This window comes from Pelodiscus sinensis, chromosome 14, assembly GCF_049634645.1.
Source record: "Pelodiscus sinensis isolate JC-2024 chromosome 14, ASM4963464v1, whole genome shotgun sequence".
Lineage (NCBI taxonomy): Eukaryota > Metazoa > Chordata > Testudines > Trionychidae > Pelodiscus > Pelodiscus sinensis.
This window is the reverse complement of record NC_134724.1, coordinates 39766163-39783488: the sequence shown is the minus strand read 5'-3', so window position 1 is coordinate 39783488 and position 17326 is coordinate 39766163. Positions and strand designations below refer to the sequence as shown.

Here is a 17326-nt window from a genome sequence, read left to right as displayed (position 1 = left end):
CAGCTTCTTGCGCAAGTACAGCCGTTCTTGCACAAGAACCCATAGAATATCCACACTGCCTGCCTGCTCTTGCACAAGGAAATTTACAGTACAGCTACACTCTTTTCTAGCAGGTGTAAGCTCTCTTGCGCAAGAGGGCAGTGTGGATGCTCAGCAGGGATTTCTTGCACAAGAAACCCCCTATGGCTAAAATGGCCATTGGAGCTTTCTTGCTCAAGAGAGCATCCACACTGCCATGGATGCTCTTGCACAAAAGCACAGCTTGCACATGGCAGTGTGGACATGTTCTTGCACAAGACTTCTTGCACAAGAACCCTTGTACAAGATGTTCTTGCGCAAGAAGCCCCCAGTGTACACATAGCCTAAGAGTTTCCTCCCAAGAGCAGAATGAATTTTGTGTTGTGCACCAGTACTGAGTTCATATGGCTTGTTTGGATGTGCCACTGTGGCACCCAAGTTATTAATAAATATTGTATAAACCTTTTATCTTTTCTCTCTGCTGCCATGTCTCCTCCCCTTGCTTCATCAGCTCCCCTGGTGCCTGCTGCCCCAACTCCTCACCCTCCTCCGCTGTCCTGACTTCTGCCCTTCTCACTGCCCTCAGCCCTCCTGTGACCTGCCCTCCTCCACCAGCCCTTCTCTTCCCCTGTGCCCACTCCTCCAGTAGCCCCACTCTGACCATGTGAGCTACCCCTCTTCTAACACCTCCCTCTACACACCTGCCCTGCCTCTCCCCTCTGGTGCTGGTCCCTCCCCTGCAGGTGTCTGCCCTTCTGCTTCACCCCCAGAATCCCCTGGCACCTGCACCTTCCCTTACCCCTGCCCCTCCTGGTGCCTCCCTCTTCCCTCACTGCCCCTGCCCCCTTTGCCTTTTTTCCCTGATACCCACCCCCTCACCACTCTCTGCCCCCATTCCCCTCTGTGCCCCACACATGACTTGCTGCTGCAGTCTGTGCACATTCAACCACATGCAGCGGGAGGGTGCGGCACAGTATCGCGCGGGCCACAGCAGCCAGACCCTCAACATGGCCGGGAGCCTGCTGCCAGCCTCATGCATGGCCACACAAGTTCTGCCCCCAGAAAGAAGGGGAGGGCACACCCAGCTGCAAGCAGGCTAGCCGTATGGGCACAGGCACAACCCCACACATGCCCGGGAGCAAAGCACACAAGCATGCCTGCACGTGCAAGAAAGCAGCTGCTCCCACACACATCACAGCAAGCTGCAGCTGTGTGTGCGCCCCCTGCTGTGACAGCCTGCACACGCAGCCAGAGGCGAGAAGGCCTCCAGAGCCAATCTGCCAGGGACTCTTCCTCCAGGCAGCCCCCTCAGCCCTGAGCTTCCCTCCCCCCTTCCTGGTTGACATTCCCCCTTCCCACCAGTGACAGTAACTGAGGGAAGCACTTTCTTTTGTTTATAAACAGTTTGGCTACGTCTAGACTGGAATGATTTTCCGCAAATGCTTTTAACGGAAAAGTTTTTCCGATAAAAGCATTTGCGAAAAAGAGCATCTAGATTGGCAGAGACGCTTTTGCACAAAAGCACTTTTTGCGGAATAGCATCCGTGCCAATCTAGACGCGGTTTTGCGCAAGGAAGCCCCAATCGCCATTTTTGCCATCTGGGCTTTTTTGCGCAAAACAGTTTTTAGCTGTCTACACTGGCCCTCTTTTGCCCGAACGGGAGCAGCATAGTGTTTCCGCAAGTACACCGACAATCTTACATTAGATCGTCCGTGTTCTTGCGCAAATTCAAGTGGCTAGTGTAGACAGCTGGTAAGTTTTTCCGCAAAAGCAGATGATTTTGCGGAAAAACTTGCCAGTCTAGACGCAGCCTTTATTTTTTCTGCACAAAAGAGTTTTGTATTTTCTCTGAAAAAAAGAGTTCTTTATTTTCTCTGCACAAGAGTTTCTTATTTTATTTTGTCAAAAAATCAACAGTGCAATAAACAGTTGCAATGTTTTCACCCACACCTGTCTCTGTTCTCAGTGTGTGAGGAAGGGGTAGAATGTGTGACTGTGGGGCCAGGAGGGGCTTTAGGGAGGAAGGCACCAGGGGCATGGGCAGGGGCAGATGACCGTTTTGCGGGGCCTCGGGCAGCATAATACCGCAGGGCCCCCCCTTTGTCACGGCGCATGCGCAGTGACGCCACGGCGCATGTGTGGGGCTTTCTGAAGCGCGGGGCCTGGGGCAGCCGCCCCATTTGCCCTGCCCTATATCCGCCTCTGGGCATGGGGCAATCCCACATTTGGAAGGCCCTGGGGAAACTCATCAGCCTCCATGGGAGAATTGCTCTCTCAGGGCTTCTCGGATTTGTAAGCCCAGCTGGTGGGCTTGCCGGATGGCAGCTGTCCAGGGCTGCTCAAAGTGCCTCCCCTCCACATCAGCCCGTGTCCCCCACGCAGGGAGGAAGGCCTCCCCTTTCCTCTCCACCAGGTTGTGCAGCACACAGCATGCTGCAACCACATCGGGGATGTTGTGTTCCCCCATGTCCAGCTGCGCGAGCAGGCACCTAAACCTGCCCTTCAGATGGCCGAAGGCGCACTTCACCTGGAAGCAAGCTCTACTGAGGCGGGAGTTGAACAGTTCCCTGCTCGCATCAAGGTGGCTGGTGTAGGGCTTCATGAGCCAGGGCATGAGAGGGTAGGCCGCATCAGCCATGATGCATGTAGGCATCTGCACATCCCCGACTGCCAGGTTCCTCTCTGGGAAGAATGCCCCAGCCTGCAGCCTGTGGTACAGGTACGAGTTCCTGAACATGCGGGCATCGTGCACCCGGACTGACCACCTAACATAAACATCGGTGAACTGTCCCCTGTGGTCGACCAGGGCCTGCAGCACCATAGCAAAGTAGTCCTTCCTGTTGGTGTACTGTGCTGCTCGATGAGGCAGGGCACGGATGGAGATGTGGGTCCTGTCAAGTGCTCCACTGTAGTTCGGCAACCCCAGCCCCGCAAATCTGGCCAGGATGGCCTGCCGGTCTCCGAGGTGGACGGACCTGTGGAACAGCTCGGAATTGATGGCCATCACCACCTGCAGAAAGGGACACACACAAGCATGCATAGGGGGACAAGAGAGGTGCTGCATGGGCTGGTGAGAGGTGCTCCCCCACCCCTCCACTCCGAGAGTCCCCCCTCGGGCAACCCCTCCGTGGCTCCTGCATTCCTGGGGGTGAGGCCAGGGAGGCTTCCACCACTCCCACCTCATCCCCCGATCCCTGTGCCAGGATCTCAGCACCAGACACGGGAATGTGGATATTTATGGCCAGATGGCTGAAAGCCTGAGCAACAAGGGCCACATGCGCACCCGCGAGCAGATGTGCATGAAAGTTAAAGAACTTTGACAGGCCTACTCCAAGGGCAGGGAGCACAGCTCCTGCTCTGGTGCAGCACCGCAGTCCTGCCCATATCATGCCCAGCTCTACCACATCCTGGGGAGCGGGTCAGCCCCTTCTTCCCCCCTCCCCTGCATTGTGGATGTTCTATTTTGAAATAGCTCCACGCTATTTTGATGGGCATTTTCTGTGTAGACGCTCTATTTCAAAATAAGCTATTTCTGGGTTTGAATTGGACCTCGCACTTCCTAAAGCCGGCCCTGCCAGCAGCACCACAGGGATTGCCGCTCCAGGGGGGCAGGAGCAACCCACTCCCTCCCCGCAGGAGGCCCTGAGGGCCACGAAGAGGTGTGCTGCTGGAAGCCCTGCTGGACCTCTGGGCTGATGAGGAGGCCCTCCATGACCCCTGTGCCCATCGGCGGAACGCGGACATATTCTGCCGCATGGTCCAGGCGCTCTCCCACCAGGGCCATGCAGCCCGGACCCTCAGACAGGTCTGGGCCAAGGTAAAGGAGCTGCGCCTGGGCTATATCTGGGCCACCAAGGGTCAGGGGGCAGGAGCCGACACCTGCCCCTATTACGACCGCCTCCATGCCATCCTGGGCGAGGTGACACCCCGGGGACCCTCAGTGCCCGTGGACACCAGCAGGCGCCTCCCCATCACCAGGCACATCGAGGTGGAAGACGAGGTGGAGCTGCCCACCAGCACCGGGTCGGAGGACGAGGATGTCAGGCAGCCCAGATGTCTCCCACACGTCGTCGAAGGCTGGGAAAGGATCTTCTGGTGAGTGTTGCACTTTGCACTCACAAGGGCAGGGGGGAGCCAGGTGCCCAGGGAGGAGGGGAAGGAAGTGTCACTCAGGCAGGGCGTGCAACCACGTGCAGCCTGGTGACTGTGTGGCATGTGGACGCGGCAGGCAGCTCCAGGGCACGCCTGGGACCGCACTGCTCGCACATGTCTGGACCAGGGAGGAAGGAGAGTGCCAGCTGGAACCAGCCAAGGCCCCACATCTCCAGAAGGGTGCAGCGCACAGACAGCCCGGCCATCATGCCTGGCTGTGCAACACAGCCAGCTGCTTCTGGGAGAACTGCAGCCTCACAGCCCTGTGCGCACGGCCCCCACTGAGCCCCTCACCTGCTCCCGGCACCTCAGCTGGCCCCCCGAGGGAAGTCCTGCACTGTGGCCACAAACGTCCCTAGGCTACGTGTGCGAGGGCTAGCAGGAGGGGGAGGGGAGGGGAGGAGTGATCGGCCTGGCCCTAGGGCCACCTTAGTTTCGCTGCAAGGATGGTACACTCCCCAGTCACCCCTGGTTCCGTCCCTACTCCGGAGGGGGGGTCCTGTATGCAAACATACAACACGGGGGGGATCGAGTGGGTCCAAGCCACAGTACTGTGGTGTCACCTGGGCTCAGGGCAGAGGGCATGGGATGCGGGGACGGTGGGCAGGGCTGCCTGACCAACCCATCCTTTCCTCTGTTCCCTACAGCGGGACCAGCCAGGAGCGAAGGCCCCTCTAGCCCTGCGGCAGCGGCAGCACCCCCAACCGCTCAGGCACCAGGCCAGTGGGTCCGGCAGCGGGACCAACTCCTCTGGCACCATGTCTAGGCCGTCGAGCAGATCGAGGCGGCCATCACCTGGATGTAGGAGCCCAGTCCTAATTCCTTCAGGCTTTTTTTTTTTAATTTGAACATTTATCTACAATAATTCCCCTCCTTTCTTTTTCACTATCCAATAAATGCATGGATCAAAATTATAGGTGCTTTGTGAATATGCTGACTTGAGAGTGAAAGATTTCATATTGTCATGTATGATTCCTGGTAACCCATCTCAAATATGAAAAACTAGGTTGATACCTGTTCATATCAGGAGCTGTTGAATTCAGTTTTCCATTTGCAGTATCTCATTAGGATGTTTAGTGGAGAAGATATTATTTTTATTTATTTATTTATACTGTGTGCAAAGCATGGGCTCACAAGAATTCCTACATTGTTTTACCATGAGTAGGAATAAGGGATCTTCCGGAAAAGGGCTTATTTTCCGCAAGATCCCATCTAGACTGGTACTTTTCTCCGGCAAAACCCCGAGCCAGAAAAAAGCGGCAGCCATGTTCATGCAAATGCCGCGGGGGATATTTAAATCCCCTGCGGAATTTGCAATTCCGAAGTGTCTCATTAGCATCCCTTTTACGGAAAAGGGTGCGTGTAGACACAGCCTTGCTGTTTTTCTTAAGACCTGGAGTTAATTGATTACGTACAGGGCTCACCTAACCGTGGCGAGCCCTGCTTGCCAGACGCGCTGTCCGGCAATCTGCGCATGCACAGATCATTTTGCGCATGCGCAGATCGCCCGAACCCAGCTCTTCCAGGTTGCAATCTACTCGCCCCGGACGAGTAGATTGCATTATTTGTCGAGCCCTGATGATGTAGGAATCTCAGCTTTCATTTAGAAAAAGCTCTCTATACTTCTGGGCCTGACAGCTAAGGAGGAAAGCTTTCAAACATGACCCCTACATACTCAAGAAACAAAAGGCCAATACAAATCCAACATGTTTTATTTTTAAACTATCTTATGATTTGGAGACCAGGCTCATGACTGTGTGTAGGCGGGGCCCTTGTGCGGAAAGGCCCCTTGGCTGTCTTGCGGGGAAACACTGGAAGTGGCTTGGGGGGCTTCTCAGAAAAGGGAGGGGGAAGCAGCAGGCTGCTGGAGTCCATAAGCACTGACTGGGCTGCGCGCGCAGCTACTGGCCCGAACGCCGGTAACAGAGGTTGCTTAGTAACAGGAGGCGGATCCAGAACAGCGCGTCCCGCCCTGGCTCCTCCTACCGAAGGGCCGGGAAGTGATCTCACGCGCGGGAATTCTAGATCGTTCCAGAGCGGTGAGTGACGTCAGGTGGCGTCATTCTAGAAAGTTCGGCGCTGTCTCTATAAAAGCCGCCGCGCCGGCGAGGCGCCGCGCTACGTGAGCCGGTTGCGCTGTGCGGCGGGTCCGTGGGAGGGCGGTAAGAGCGGCAGTGCGGGCGCGACTCAGCGCGTGAGGGGGGGGGCGGGGAGCAGAGACTCCCGCGTTTTTCTGCTAGCGCGGTCAACCGGCCCCGTTGCCATAGCCACTAGCGAACCGGCCAGCGCGTGCGCGGGGGGGGGAGGGGGCAGCGCCGTGTCGGAGACCGGGCGGGAAGGGGTTGGTCCGGTCGGGAAACAGGCGGCGGGCGGGTGTGTGGGTGGGGTGTGTGTGTGTGGGGGGGGTGTTTCTCCGGCTCGGGGGCCAGGCAGCGCCCTAGGGGGGAGGGTTCTGCCCCGAGCTGGAGCCGTGTGGGGCCAGGCAGTGCTGTGGGGCGGGTTCTGGCCAGGCTGCGCAGTGTGGGGGTGGGCTGGTCCCCCGCCTGCAGCCTCGTGACGCTGCTGTTGCCGTTCTCCCTGCCAGGTCACCATGGTGAAGGAGACAGGGTACTACGACATCCTGCAGGTGAAGCCCACCGCCTCCTCCGAGGAGATCAAGCGCGCCTACCGCAAGCTGGCGCTGAAGTACCACCCTGACAAGAACCCCAGCGAGGGCGAGCAGGTGTGTGAGGGAGCCCTGGCGGGACCCCCACAGGCTGGCACCAAGCGCTGCTGCAGTTGAGCCAGCCTGCCCTGGTGAGGGGGCACCCTGGAGCAGGCTGTGAATCTGTCAGCAGCGCTCCAGGTCTTGCAGAGCTGGAAGTGTGGTGAAAAGTCTCTAGATAATTCTAGGGCCAGGCTTTGTTCTACACTTAATGAATGTAGTGTTCGTATTGCAGTAAAGGGTAATCACAGTTCAGCATACTATATCTTGTAGGTCCTTTTGAGAGAACTTTTTTACTCCGGCCGTTTGAAGCGTATAATTTCATATGCTAACTGAGCTGTCACAACTTGGAAAAAGTGGAAGTGGATTGGCACGTCATGGGAATTGTTGATCCTATTATCTTGCTAAGAAATTCGGTTAATCCGTATTCTGTTGTAAACAAGACTCAAAATGACTGCTTTGATCATTTAATTACCCCAATGCAGCAGTTGAAGTTCTGTATGGGTTGGTTCATGTAATGCTGGTAGCTGCTAGTAGTATTGTAAGGCTATAGTTGGTAGGGCTCTGCTTGTGGTGGCAACAGCATGGAAGTGCACAAGGAAAAGATGTAAAAACGAGACTTAATTGTACAGAGGGAGCTATGTCAGCTCTCATTACAATAGAAAATATTTATGGATCGTCCAAAAGGAAAGCATCTTTTTCAACCAGTATCTGATGAGATGACAACAGCAGTGCAGTTATATGCTCTGAAAACTAGCTATAGACCCATGTTTATGAATTTAGAGATGCTTCTGGAAACTGGCTTAACAAAAGAGCATGAATGAAATCAGTATCTCTAGTCTAGTCTAGCAGCATTTAGAATAGGGATATTAGCTATTGATTAATTGAATAGCAATTAGTCAACTACTCTGCAGCCCTGGGGGCCAGTTTAATCCTGCCCAACTACTAGGGATCCCCCTAATATCCTGCGCTGCTGCCTCTGAGGCAGCAGCACAGGGTGGCAGCAGTCCCTGTCCATGGGGGTTTGAGCTCCCTGTGAACAAAGGCTACTGGTGGGGTAGAGGTCTGGGACCCATCGCCAACAGGGGCTGCTGCCAGAGCCACTGTCTGAGCCCAGCACTGGCACCGCTGTGGGCAGAGGCTACTTCATGGCAACCTCCTTTCCATCCCCTGCGTCAGCGTGGGAGGGGGAGTGGCATCACTGGTTCAGTGCTGATCCAGAGGCAGCAAGCGGGAGAATGCAAGTAACTGACTAGATTAACTAATAAGCCTAGATTTATTGGTTAGTCAAGTCAGTTGACTCGCATTTCCCCCCTTGCTGCCTCTGTATCAGAAGCTGGTGCCGAAGGAGCCATCTTAAAAGCCGGTTCCCTCCAGTGCTGTCTCCACAGTGCCACCCCCTCACACAATGCTGCCTCTATCAAGAGGCAGGAGCATGGGGTTGGGAGGTGAAGGAAGACTGCCATGAAACAACCTCTGCTCATGGCTCTAGCAGCAGTCCGTCCATGGTGGGCAGCGGCTGCTCTGACAGCAACTCTTGTCTGTGTGTGTGTTGGGAGAGGGGCTGCTGCACGCTGGGACCCCCCCACCCCAGACAGGCTGCTGGACACACATGAGCCAGGACTGAGCAAGCCCAGCTTCCTTCTGGTTCCCTTCCCACTGTGGCTCTGCATTTTCCTACTACACAGTAGCTGTACTCTACTCTGTGCTGATGAGGCATCCTTTGGAGTGTTTTGTCTCGTTCTGGGCACCGCATTTCAAGAACAATGTGGAGTAATTGGAGAAGGTCCTGAGAAGAGCAACAAAAATGATTTTAAAGGTCTAGAAAACAAGATCTGTGAGGAAAGACTGAAAGAATTGGGCTTGTTTAGCTTAGAAAAGAGAAGACTGAGAAGGGGACATGATAGTGGTTTTCAAGTATCTAAAAGGGTGTTACAGGGAGGAGGGAGAAAAGTCGTTCTTGGCTTCTGATAGGACAAGAAGCAATGAGCCTAAATTGCAGAAAGGGAAGTTTAGATTGGATATTGGGATGGTTAAACACTGAAATAATTGCCCAGGACAGTGGTCTCCAACCTTTTTACTCCCAAGATCACTTTTTAAATCTCAGAACAGGCGAAGATCTACCGTCCCACCCTGTCCTTGAAGCCCCGCCCTCTCTATTCTCCTCCTGTCCATCACTTGCTATCCCTAGCCCTTACTTACACACTCTGAGATACAGTTTATTTTTAAATTATGCGATACATAAAATTAAAATCAGGTGTTTATAGTTATGAAATAAATGGTGTTTTATTCATGCTATTTAAATCTAAAGTGAAGCACCGACTTTGCAGGCCGGATCTGACCTGCAGAGGGCCCTTTGCCCATCCCTTGGCTAGAGACATGCCAGCTGTTTTAAACTAGTTGGCATGTGTCTAGCTGCCACACAATCGTGCAGGGGCAAGGAGACTGTGCTCCCTACTCCCCAAGCCCTAATTGGCCTGGGGTTAGGGAGGGTGCATGAGGTCTCCTCCTACTAGGTGCCTCAAGGGAACTGCCAGCTGTTTTAAAACAGCTGGCATTTCTCTGGGGGGATGGGGGTAAACAGGGGAGGCAGAGGGAAGACTTCTTGTGCTCTCCCACCCCAGGCCCATCGGGGAGGGGACGACGACGAGGGGAATCACAAGAAGTCTCCTGGCCCAGTCCCTTCCGGGTGACCCCATTTTAAAAATTATTGCCCACCCCGATCTACATAGTGCGTAGTCCTGCTGTGAGAGGGGGGGACTGGACTCAATGCCCTCTTGAGGTCCTAATATTCTGTTTTCTAATATTCTATGATTTAAACTGTAGAGCTACAGTGGGGGTAGGTCCCAGACCTGGCGCAAGCTGAGACTGAGTGCCTTCCTTTTTCAGCTAATATAGTCAATAAAAATTGTCGACTACTCAACTAGTGAAATAACTGCTCCTTAACATCCCTAGTTCCCATCCCTATTGCAGAACAAAAATTGAAGGAGCAGATTGGGTCTAGCCTGGGGCAATAATAAAAAATGGCAATTTTTGATGGGTATCCGCTGCTACATGCTGCTCAGAATAGCTGGCTGCAGGGGCCATGTGTTTTCTGTGCACTATATGCCCATGGGCGGGAGGGCTTCTGCCCAATGGAAGCTATAAAATTGTGCTAGAGGTGGGGGCAGTGCATGGAGAACATGTAGCCCCTCCCTGCAGCCAGCCATTTTGAGCAGTGTAGGGGCCACAGAAGGCAAAGGGCCTGCCGGAGGTTCCTGTTGGGCCACAGAACAGTGATTTGGCAGGTCAGATTCAGTCTGGGGGGCCTTATTTTGCCTATCCTTGGTCTAGACTGTATCATGTAGCTAATGCCGTCTGCTGTATCTTCCATTTTAGGATTATTGCCATTTTATCAATGTACCATTGTAATGTAACATCTCTGGCTCCACAGTGGATTAAAAAAAAACTTTTTCACAAATGGTCAGTTGTAATTTCTTCTGGGAAATTAACCTCATGTCAAAAAATGCAAGATTAGTCTCTTAGGAACTCTTAACTGCCTTACAATGGTCTTGGTCACAGGAAAAGAAATGCAGGTGATTACATCAGATGATGAGGAGCACAAGTCATAAAATCCATAGTCAACGGAACTGATGAGTCAGGTCACTAGAAAAAAGTTTAAAATGGTTCCTGTCATTTTGTCTTCAACCTGTTGTATAATAGGAGAACTGAAAGTCTGGATTCATATATAAAGTTTCTTTTAATACCAAGAGAGATGTCCACTTCTACATAAGACATAACATTTTTGACCGCTTAATGTTAGTGAAATGCCTCTGATTTTCCATAAAACACATCCTGCAGTTTTAATGGCATATAAAACCCTTCATTGCTGTTATCACATCATCCCAGAGGTGGCTATTGGTCAGTGGTGAGTGACGTTAGTATCACAGGGCAGTATGTCAGTTTTCTGTAATAAAACTACAATGGAAACACCCATACAATGTTTAGCTGTATGTGGCAAGCAGTTGAGAAGGCTTGATGGGACTTTGTTGTAATGTGTTTACCATCTTTGTGCAGCATAGAAATCGTGTGCTGGGAAAATATTGCAAAAACATATTTCAGAAGCATCTATACATTTTAACTTTCTGTTGACAGCTTTCTGCCACAAAAGGATTACAAGTTGTGCCGAAAAACCTTGTTGAAGTTCAAATTTTCTTGAGATTGAGGTCATTACCATTGGTCATGGTTGCTCAGTTTCTCTTTCCCTTTTTTTTTAGTTTAAACTCATATCCCAGGCTTATGAAGTTCTGTCGGATCCAAAGAAAAGGGACATCTATGACCAGGGTGGGGAGCAGGCTATTAAAGAAGGAGGCTTGGGTGGCAGCAACTTCTCTTCACCCATGGACATCTTTGACATGTTCTTTGGTGGTGGAGGCCGAATGAATAGAGAGAGAAGAGGTACATAGTTTTAAAGAGAAGTTCTAGAAATTTACCATGCATTAATGCGTAAGACACCTAACTGTGCTGCAATATTGCTTATTTTTATTAACACATCGTGTCGATATTATTAGCAACAGCATGTAAAGTATGAGGTGATCTGTGGATTATAGAAATATTTTTAACATGTAGCTGATACTAAAAAACCACAATCTAGCTGTAGCTAACATTGATCTGTTAAATGGGACACGAATAATCTAGAGAAGAGAGACTATTAGTGGCTAGAATAGAGGAATGGGAATGAGAACCTGCTTCTAGATCTGAAACTGATTTGCTGATACAAATTGGACAAATTGCTTAAAGAACTATTGACTTGAAAATAACACTTTGAGGTGTTACATGTAATACCATAATCAAAGATGGGATGTGATAGGAGGAATAAAATTTAAAACCTAAGAATTTTTGGTGGGCTTTTGATGGCATGCTTTCTATAGTTGGTTTCTATCTATGTCTAGATAGGCATTTATAGAAACTATATATTTCTATCCCCCATTTCTGTGGATTTAGTAATAGAGAAGAAACTTTTAAAAATTGCCACAAACTGAAAAGGAAACATGAAGGCAGGTTTAGTATTAAAATACTTCTAAAGGGACACAGGCTCTAATGTCTTGCTGCTGTCAGTTCTCCATTTGTAGATTAATGGTTGCCTAACTTATGGCTAAGTTCTTATGCAATTCAATGGAAGTTGACTTTGCTTGCCCCAGTGTTGAATTTAGCTTTTAAAATTTGTAACACATTTTTCAGACTGAACGCATTAACAAACAGTCTGTTTAGAGATCCTGTAATAATAAAATTGCCATAAAAATGCTTGTAAAGGCCTTTTAATATTTCTAAACTTTTTTCCTTGAAGGCAAGAATGTTGTGCATCAATTGAGTGTCTCTCTTGAAGACTTATATAATGGAGTTACAAAGAAGTTGGCACTGCAAAAGAATGTAATCTGTGAAAAGTGTAAAGGTATGAGTGCATATAATAAATTCAGTTTTTCAAAGTATGGACATGGAAAGAAGCACCAAGTGACTACATGAATCTCTCTTGAGCCCTTCACTAGCAATCACTGAAAGTGCCTGAAAGCCTGTTTTACATTACTTAGGAATAAGACCATTTATTTCAAGTAAGACAGTGGCTATATCGTATATTAGTGAACAGAACCTAGATCTCTTAGCATCCTGTCTCAATTTCTTAGGGAACTAGGGTAAATTCTATAGTACATTAAATATGTATGTTCTTAAAATCTTTTATGTCTATTAAACATCATAGGCTTAAATAATTGTTTGGCATTGACAACTAGCATAAATCTTCATGTTAAGACACAACATTTTTATGTAATTCTAGCAGACAGCTTTGTTTTAGAATGTTGCTGGGACGCTAAATGGCTTCATTTCCAAGAAATGATAAATAAACCGATCATTCAAAATTGCTAAAATGTGAAGGGACCAGGAGGAGGAGGGGGGGGCAATTAAGTGTGTGATAAATTGTATCAGATTTAACAGGTGGTAACACATGGGAAAGGGACGTGTAAACTATGAATTTGGTAGTTTGGGGAAAACTCATTCAAGTTTTCCCAAAAGTAAACTTCCCCCTTCATGCTATGTAGTAGGATTCAAGCAGTCTTCTTCCAAAATTTTCAGAGGGGAAGCCATATAAGTCTGTAATTGAAAAAAATTAAACTAAATAGTCCTGCAGCACCTTAGAGACAAACAAAAAATGTAGATGGTATCATGAGCTTTCGTGGGCATAGACTAAACAAAATGGTAGGTCGAAAGGAATTTGCATATCTTCTGATCGTACTTTCAAAAGCAGAGCTCATTTTTTGAGGTTTACGCTGCTTTTCAACAAAGGGGGAGGGTTGCCGAAAAAACTACTTTCACTTTTGAAAGCTCTGCTTTCGAAAGTGCGATTGGAAGAAGATATGGACCATTCTGCGTAGTCTAGATGAACCCTTAGGTGCTACAGGACTATTCGTTGTTTGGTAATCCAGAATGGTATTGAATGACTAGTTTTCTCTAAGGTGTTGACCTCAGATTTTCTTCCTCAAGGATATGGTGGAAAGAAAGGAGCAATAGAAAAATGTCCCATTTGCAAAGGAAGAGGAATGCAGGTTCTTGTTCAGCAGATTGGACCTGGCATGGTACAGCAAATTCAAACGATGTGCTCAGAATGCAAAGGCCAAGGTGAACGAATAAACCCAAAGGACAGATGTGACACATGCAATGGATGTAAAGTTGTTAGAGAGAAAAAGATCATAGAAGTTCACATTGATAAAGGTAAGAATACTTTAAAATAATCTCAAATTTAGTGTAAATCTTTGCAGTGTACAGATTTATGGCCCAGAAATTGAGTTGTTAAAGTGAGTTCTAGTGTGCTCTTAAAACATATGTTACAGTATTGGGGTCTAATAAAACACATACAGAGAAAGCCTATTAATATAAATTACCTTTTTTACAGGTATGAAAGATGGGCAAAAGTTAGTATTTCATGGAGAAGGTGATCAGGAACCTGACCTGGAACCTGGTGATGTTATAATTGTGTTGGATCAGAAAGATCATGGTGTCTTTCAGAGACGAGGACATGATTTAATTATGAAAATGAAAATTCATCTCTCTGAGGCTTTATGTGGCTTCAAAAGGACCATTGAAACATTGGATAATAGAGTCCTTGTTATAACTTCTAGACCAGGTAGGATTTCAGAGTTGTTTTGTTTTTTTGAAATGGCATGTTAGTTGGCAAGTCACACTTACGCTGTTTTAAGATTCCACTATATTTATTATAGGAATGGGATTTTAGAAATTAGTCAACCCAGCTCATCCTTCTATTCTATCTCAAACTCCACCTTGCTGGCTTCATCTATTACAGGAGGAGTGGCTTGTAGACGAGCTTGCCTGACACTGTATTATAAAATCCTGGTTTTACAATTTTGACAGAAGTTAGAAATTGAAGTAAAAGAACCAAGAAGCAAACACAGGGAAACCAACTTCAGCTCTCCCACTTGGATTTACACCTATTTTTTAAGGATCTAAGATGGGAGAACAGACTTTGGTTTTTTTTCCATTTTACTTTGTGCATAATCAGCTGTCCCTCTTTTTTTGTACGGGCTTTCACAGCAATGGTGAAACATTTGTAAACCCAGGAATGATTTCTATTACAATGCTTTGCTTTTATGGCTCTAAATCCAAATGCAAAAATATCAAAATGTACAATGACTCATCTTTTTGTGGACAGGTGAAGTGATAAAGCATGGTGACTTAAAATGTATCCTTAATGAAGGGATGCCTATCTATAAGTCTCCACTGGACAAAGGTTATTTAATTATACAGTTTATGGTAAGGTCACTGCTTTTTATTCACCACCATATTTTAATTCCTTGCCTTGAATATTCCATTACTTATGAGGAAAACATTTTTATTTTAGGTCATGTTTCCAGAACATCAGTGGCTTCCCAGGGAGAAACTTTCTATATTGGAAGCTTTGCTTCCTCCAAGAGAAGAAGTCATGATTACAGATGACATGGATCAGGTAGAACTTACAGAGTTTGATCCAAGAGAGCAAACTTATCGTAATAGTAGAGAAGCATATGAAGAAGATGAAGGTCCCAGAACAGGAGTGCAATGCCAAACATCTTAAAATGAAATAGAATGGATGTAATCTGGAATGTAAATTTTCACACTGAAAACTGTATGGCTGTATTAGCCACATTATTTCTGGTTTTGGTCTTCAGCAAATTGAGTTGCTGCGTTGTCCCTATGTTTGTAACCAATTCATATTTAAGTATTCATAGTCTTTACTTAACTTAATATTTCCCAGCTATGTAGCTGAGAATTGTGCATATCTAAGTTTCTTTAAAGGTCCACAGCTTTAGTGAAGTATCACGCAAGAAAGCAGTCACTTCAACAATATTATTTAGATAAGACTCTTGCAATACCAGCTTAGCATGTTATGTAAATATTTTTCATACTGTAAAATTAGTTTTTCCTATAATAAACATTTTACGTTCAAGCAGAAATCTATGTAAAGTCCAATCTTCTTCTGCCTTTTTCCTCATTATGCCTGAATTGAAGAGGTCTAACTCTTTAGTTCCTAGAACCCAATATTAGCTGAGCCTATCTAGCTCTTTGGGTATGTCTACACTACAGAGCTGTTTTGCTAGAGTCAGGCAGCGGGTACACTGTCAGCACTCTTGACAATCCCTCTCCCCATACACCAGTGGCATTTGATTCATCAGCAGGAGAGCATTCTTGCAAAGCACTGTTTATCCTGGTATTTGCCATGGCAAAGCTTTTGTCAGTCATGAGAACCTATGAACATCAAAAGCTTGTCTCATTTGCCAGTGTAGATAAAGCCTCTGTTACCAAAGTTAGATTGAATAAGCAGGTTAGTGCAACAATACTCCTTTTCTGTCTCAGCAGTTTCCATAAGTATAATGAATTGTGGGCAAACGTACAGCTATGCAAACCAAGCTTTTCAAATTTCATCTGTCTTACGATCTAGCATTCAGTATGGTTAAGTAGCAAAAACTCAAAGTAGGAGTTTGTCAGTGTCTACAAGGAAAAAGCTTTTTACCAATATAATTCCTTATGAGTACATTTAGTCTAAGTGGTGTCAATTCTGAAATGCTTTCTAAATTAATGTGCTTAATTGGAAAAAGGGTAGGTCTACTTAAATTAAGTAACTATAGAGGGAGTAACAGCCAGAATTCAGCTCTTTTCAGCAAAGCATGTGCTAGACCCACTGGAAACAGTTTGCCCTGAGAGTTCCCCAATTCCCTCTATCTCATGCTACCTTCAATAATGAGTGGACAAATTTCCATTAAAAGCATTTGCAGAAAATCATGTCAATCTAGACGTAGCCAAGTAGTTGTGAGAAATCCTAGACTGATTTACACAGTGTAAATATATATTGTAGCAGAATGGACAAATGGATGCTTTCTATATCACATTTCAAATACCATTGATATCTATTACATTTACTGCTAGGGCCTAGTACGTAATTTTGAAATCCCAGACTAACAGCCAGGCTTAAGTTCAAAGGAGCTAGCTGGTTTTTACTTATATAGAGCTCTGAGTGTGCTTGTAGTAGCATATGGTTCTGTCCAAGGGTGTACAGAGAATCAGCAAGACCTGAAATGGTACTCTTCATCCTGCTGTGTGCATGAAAACATAGGGACATGAGCTGGTATAAAAGGGATATCCCACCCTATGTGAAATTTCTGTACCATAATTCCCTGCCTCAGTTGTATTACCTTTTTTCACTAAAGGAATGCCTAACTTTGGAAAGGAAAGTGCTGATCTTACAACAGGGGTGGGCACTTCATGCATTGTAGATAGTGGTAATGGGCTGGCTTTGCCCCCAGAAAGGGCAGGGCTTCAGGCAGAAAAGGTCCCTTTAGTCCTCTCCTAGGTCTAGGCCAGGGGCATGTCAGGGTGGCCATGAGCCAGATCAAATGGCTTGGTGGGCTGGATTTTGCCTACACCTGTCTTACGATTCCCCCAGCAGAATAAAGACTTGAACTTACGGAAGGGGAAAGGAAGAGTAACACTTCTGCAAAAGCAAATTACAGATGTTTTCTGTAAATATTTTGCCACTCATAGGTTTTATTCATTGACACTAAATGCTAACAGGGACAGTTAGAAACTTTCTCACATGCTACCTGGGAATGTTAAGCATATCTCAGCAAGTTCTAAAACTGGCAGGTAAAGCATATTATATATACACACATTTCCAGAGGACATGAGATAGGAATTGACCAGGGACCATGCGCAGCTTGATCTCACGAACAGGGAGGAACTAATAGGGGAAGTAGAGGTGGGTGACAACCTAGGAAGCAGTGATCATTAGATGGTAGATTTCAGGATCCTGACCAAAGCAAGAAAGGAGAGTATAGCAAAATACACACTCTGAAATTCAGAAAAGCAGACTTTGATTCCCTCAGATAACTGATTGGCAGGGTTCCCTGGGATGCTTACATGAAGGGGAAAAG

The 17326-nt window shown here is 47.4% G+C and overlaps 2 protein-coding genes across 4 annotated transcripts in view; one reads left to right on the top strand and one right to left on the bottom strand.

Moving 5' to 3' along the window:
* Positions 1-6159: 6159 nt before the first annotated feature.
* Positions 6160-15368, top strand: DNAJA4 (DnaJ heat shock protein family (Hsp40) member A4). Of its 3 annotated transcripts, none has more exons than XM_075897606.1 (8): positions 6160-6333; positions 6756-6893; positions 11132-11312; positions 12202-12306; positions 13389-13616; positions 13798-14028; positions 14572-14672; positions 14761-15368. In XM_075897606.1, the coding sequence occupies exons 2-8, from the start codon at positions 6762-6764 to the stop codon at positions 14971-14973; spliced, it is 1191 nt and encodes a 396-aa protein (XP_075753721.1). In that variant the 5' UTR covers positions 6160-6333; positions 6756-6761; the 3' UTR covers positions 14974-15368. The 3 variants fall into 3 exon arrangements, with proteins under 3 accessions (XP_075753721.1, XP_075753724.1, XP_075753723.1); XM_075897609.1 differs by lacking the exon at positions 6160-6333 and adding an exon at positions 6467-6512; XM_075897608.1 differs by lacking the exon at positions 6160-6333 and adding an exon at positions 6489-6544.
* Positions 11137-17326, bottom strand: part of SKIC8 (SKI8 subunit of superkiller complex) — a 33846-nt gene continuing 27656 nt past the window's right edge. The window contains exon 12 of the mRNA XM_075897610.1: positions 11137-11274. The gene's annotated coding sequence lies outside the window, so the exon portion shown is untranslated. The remainder of the gene's footprint in view (positions 11275-17326) is intronic.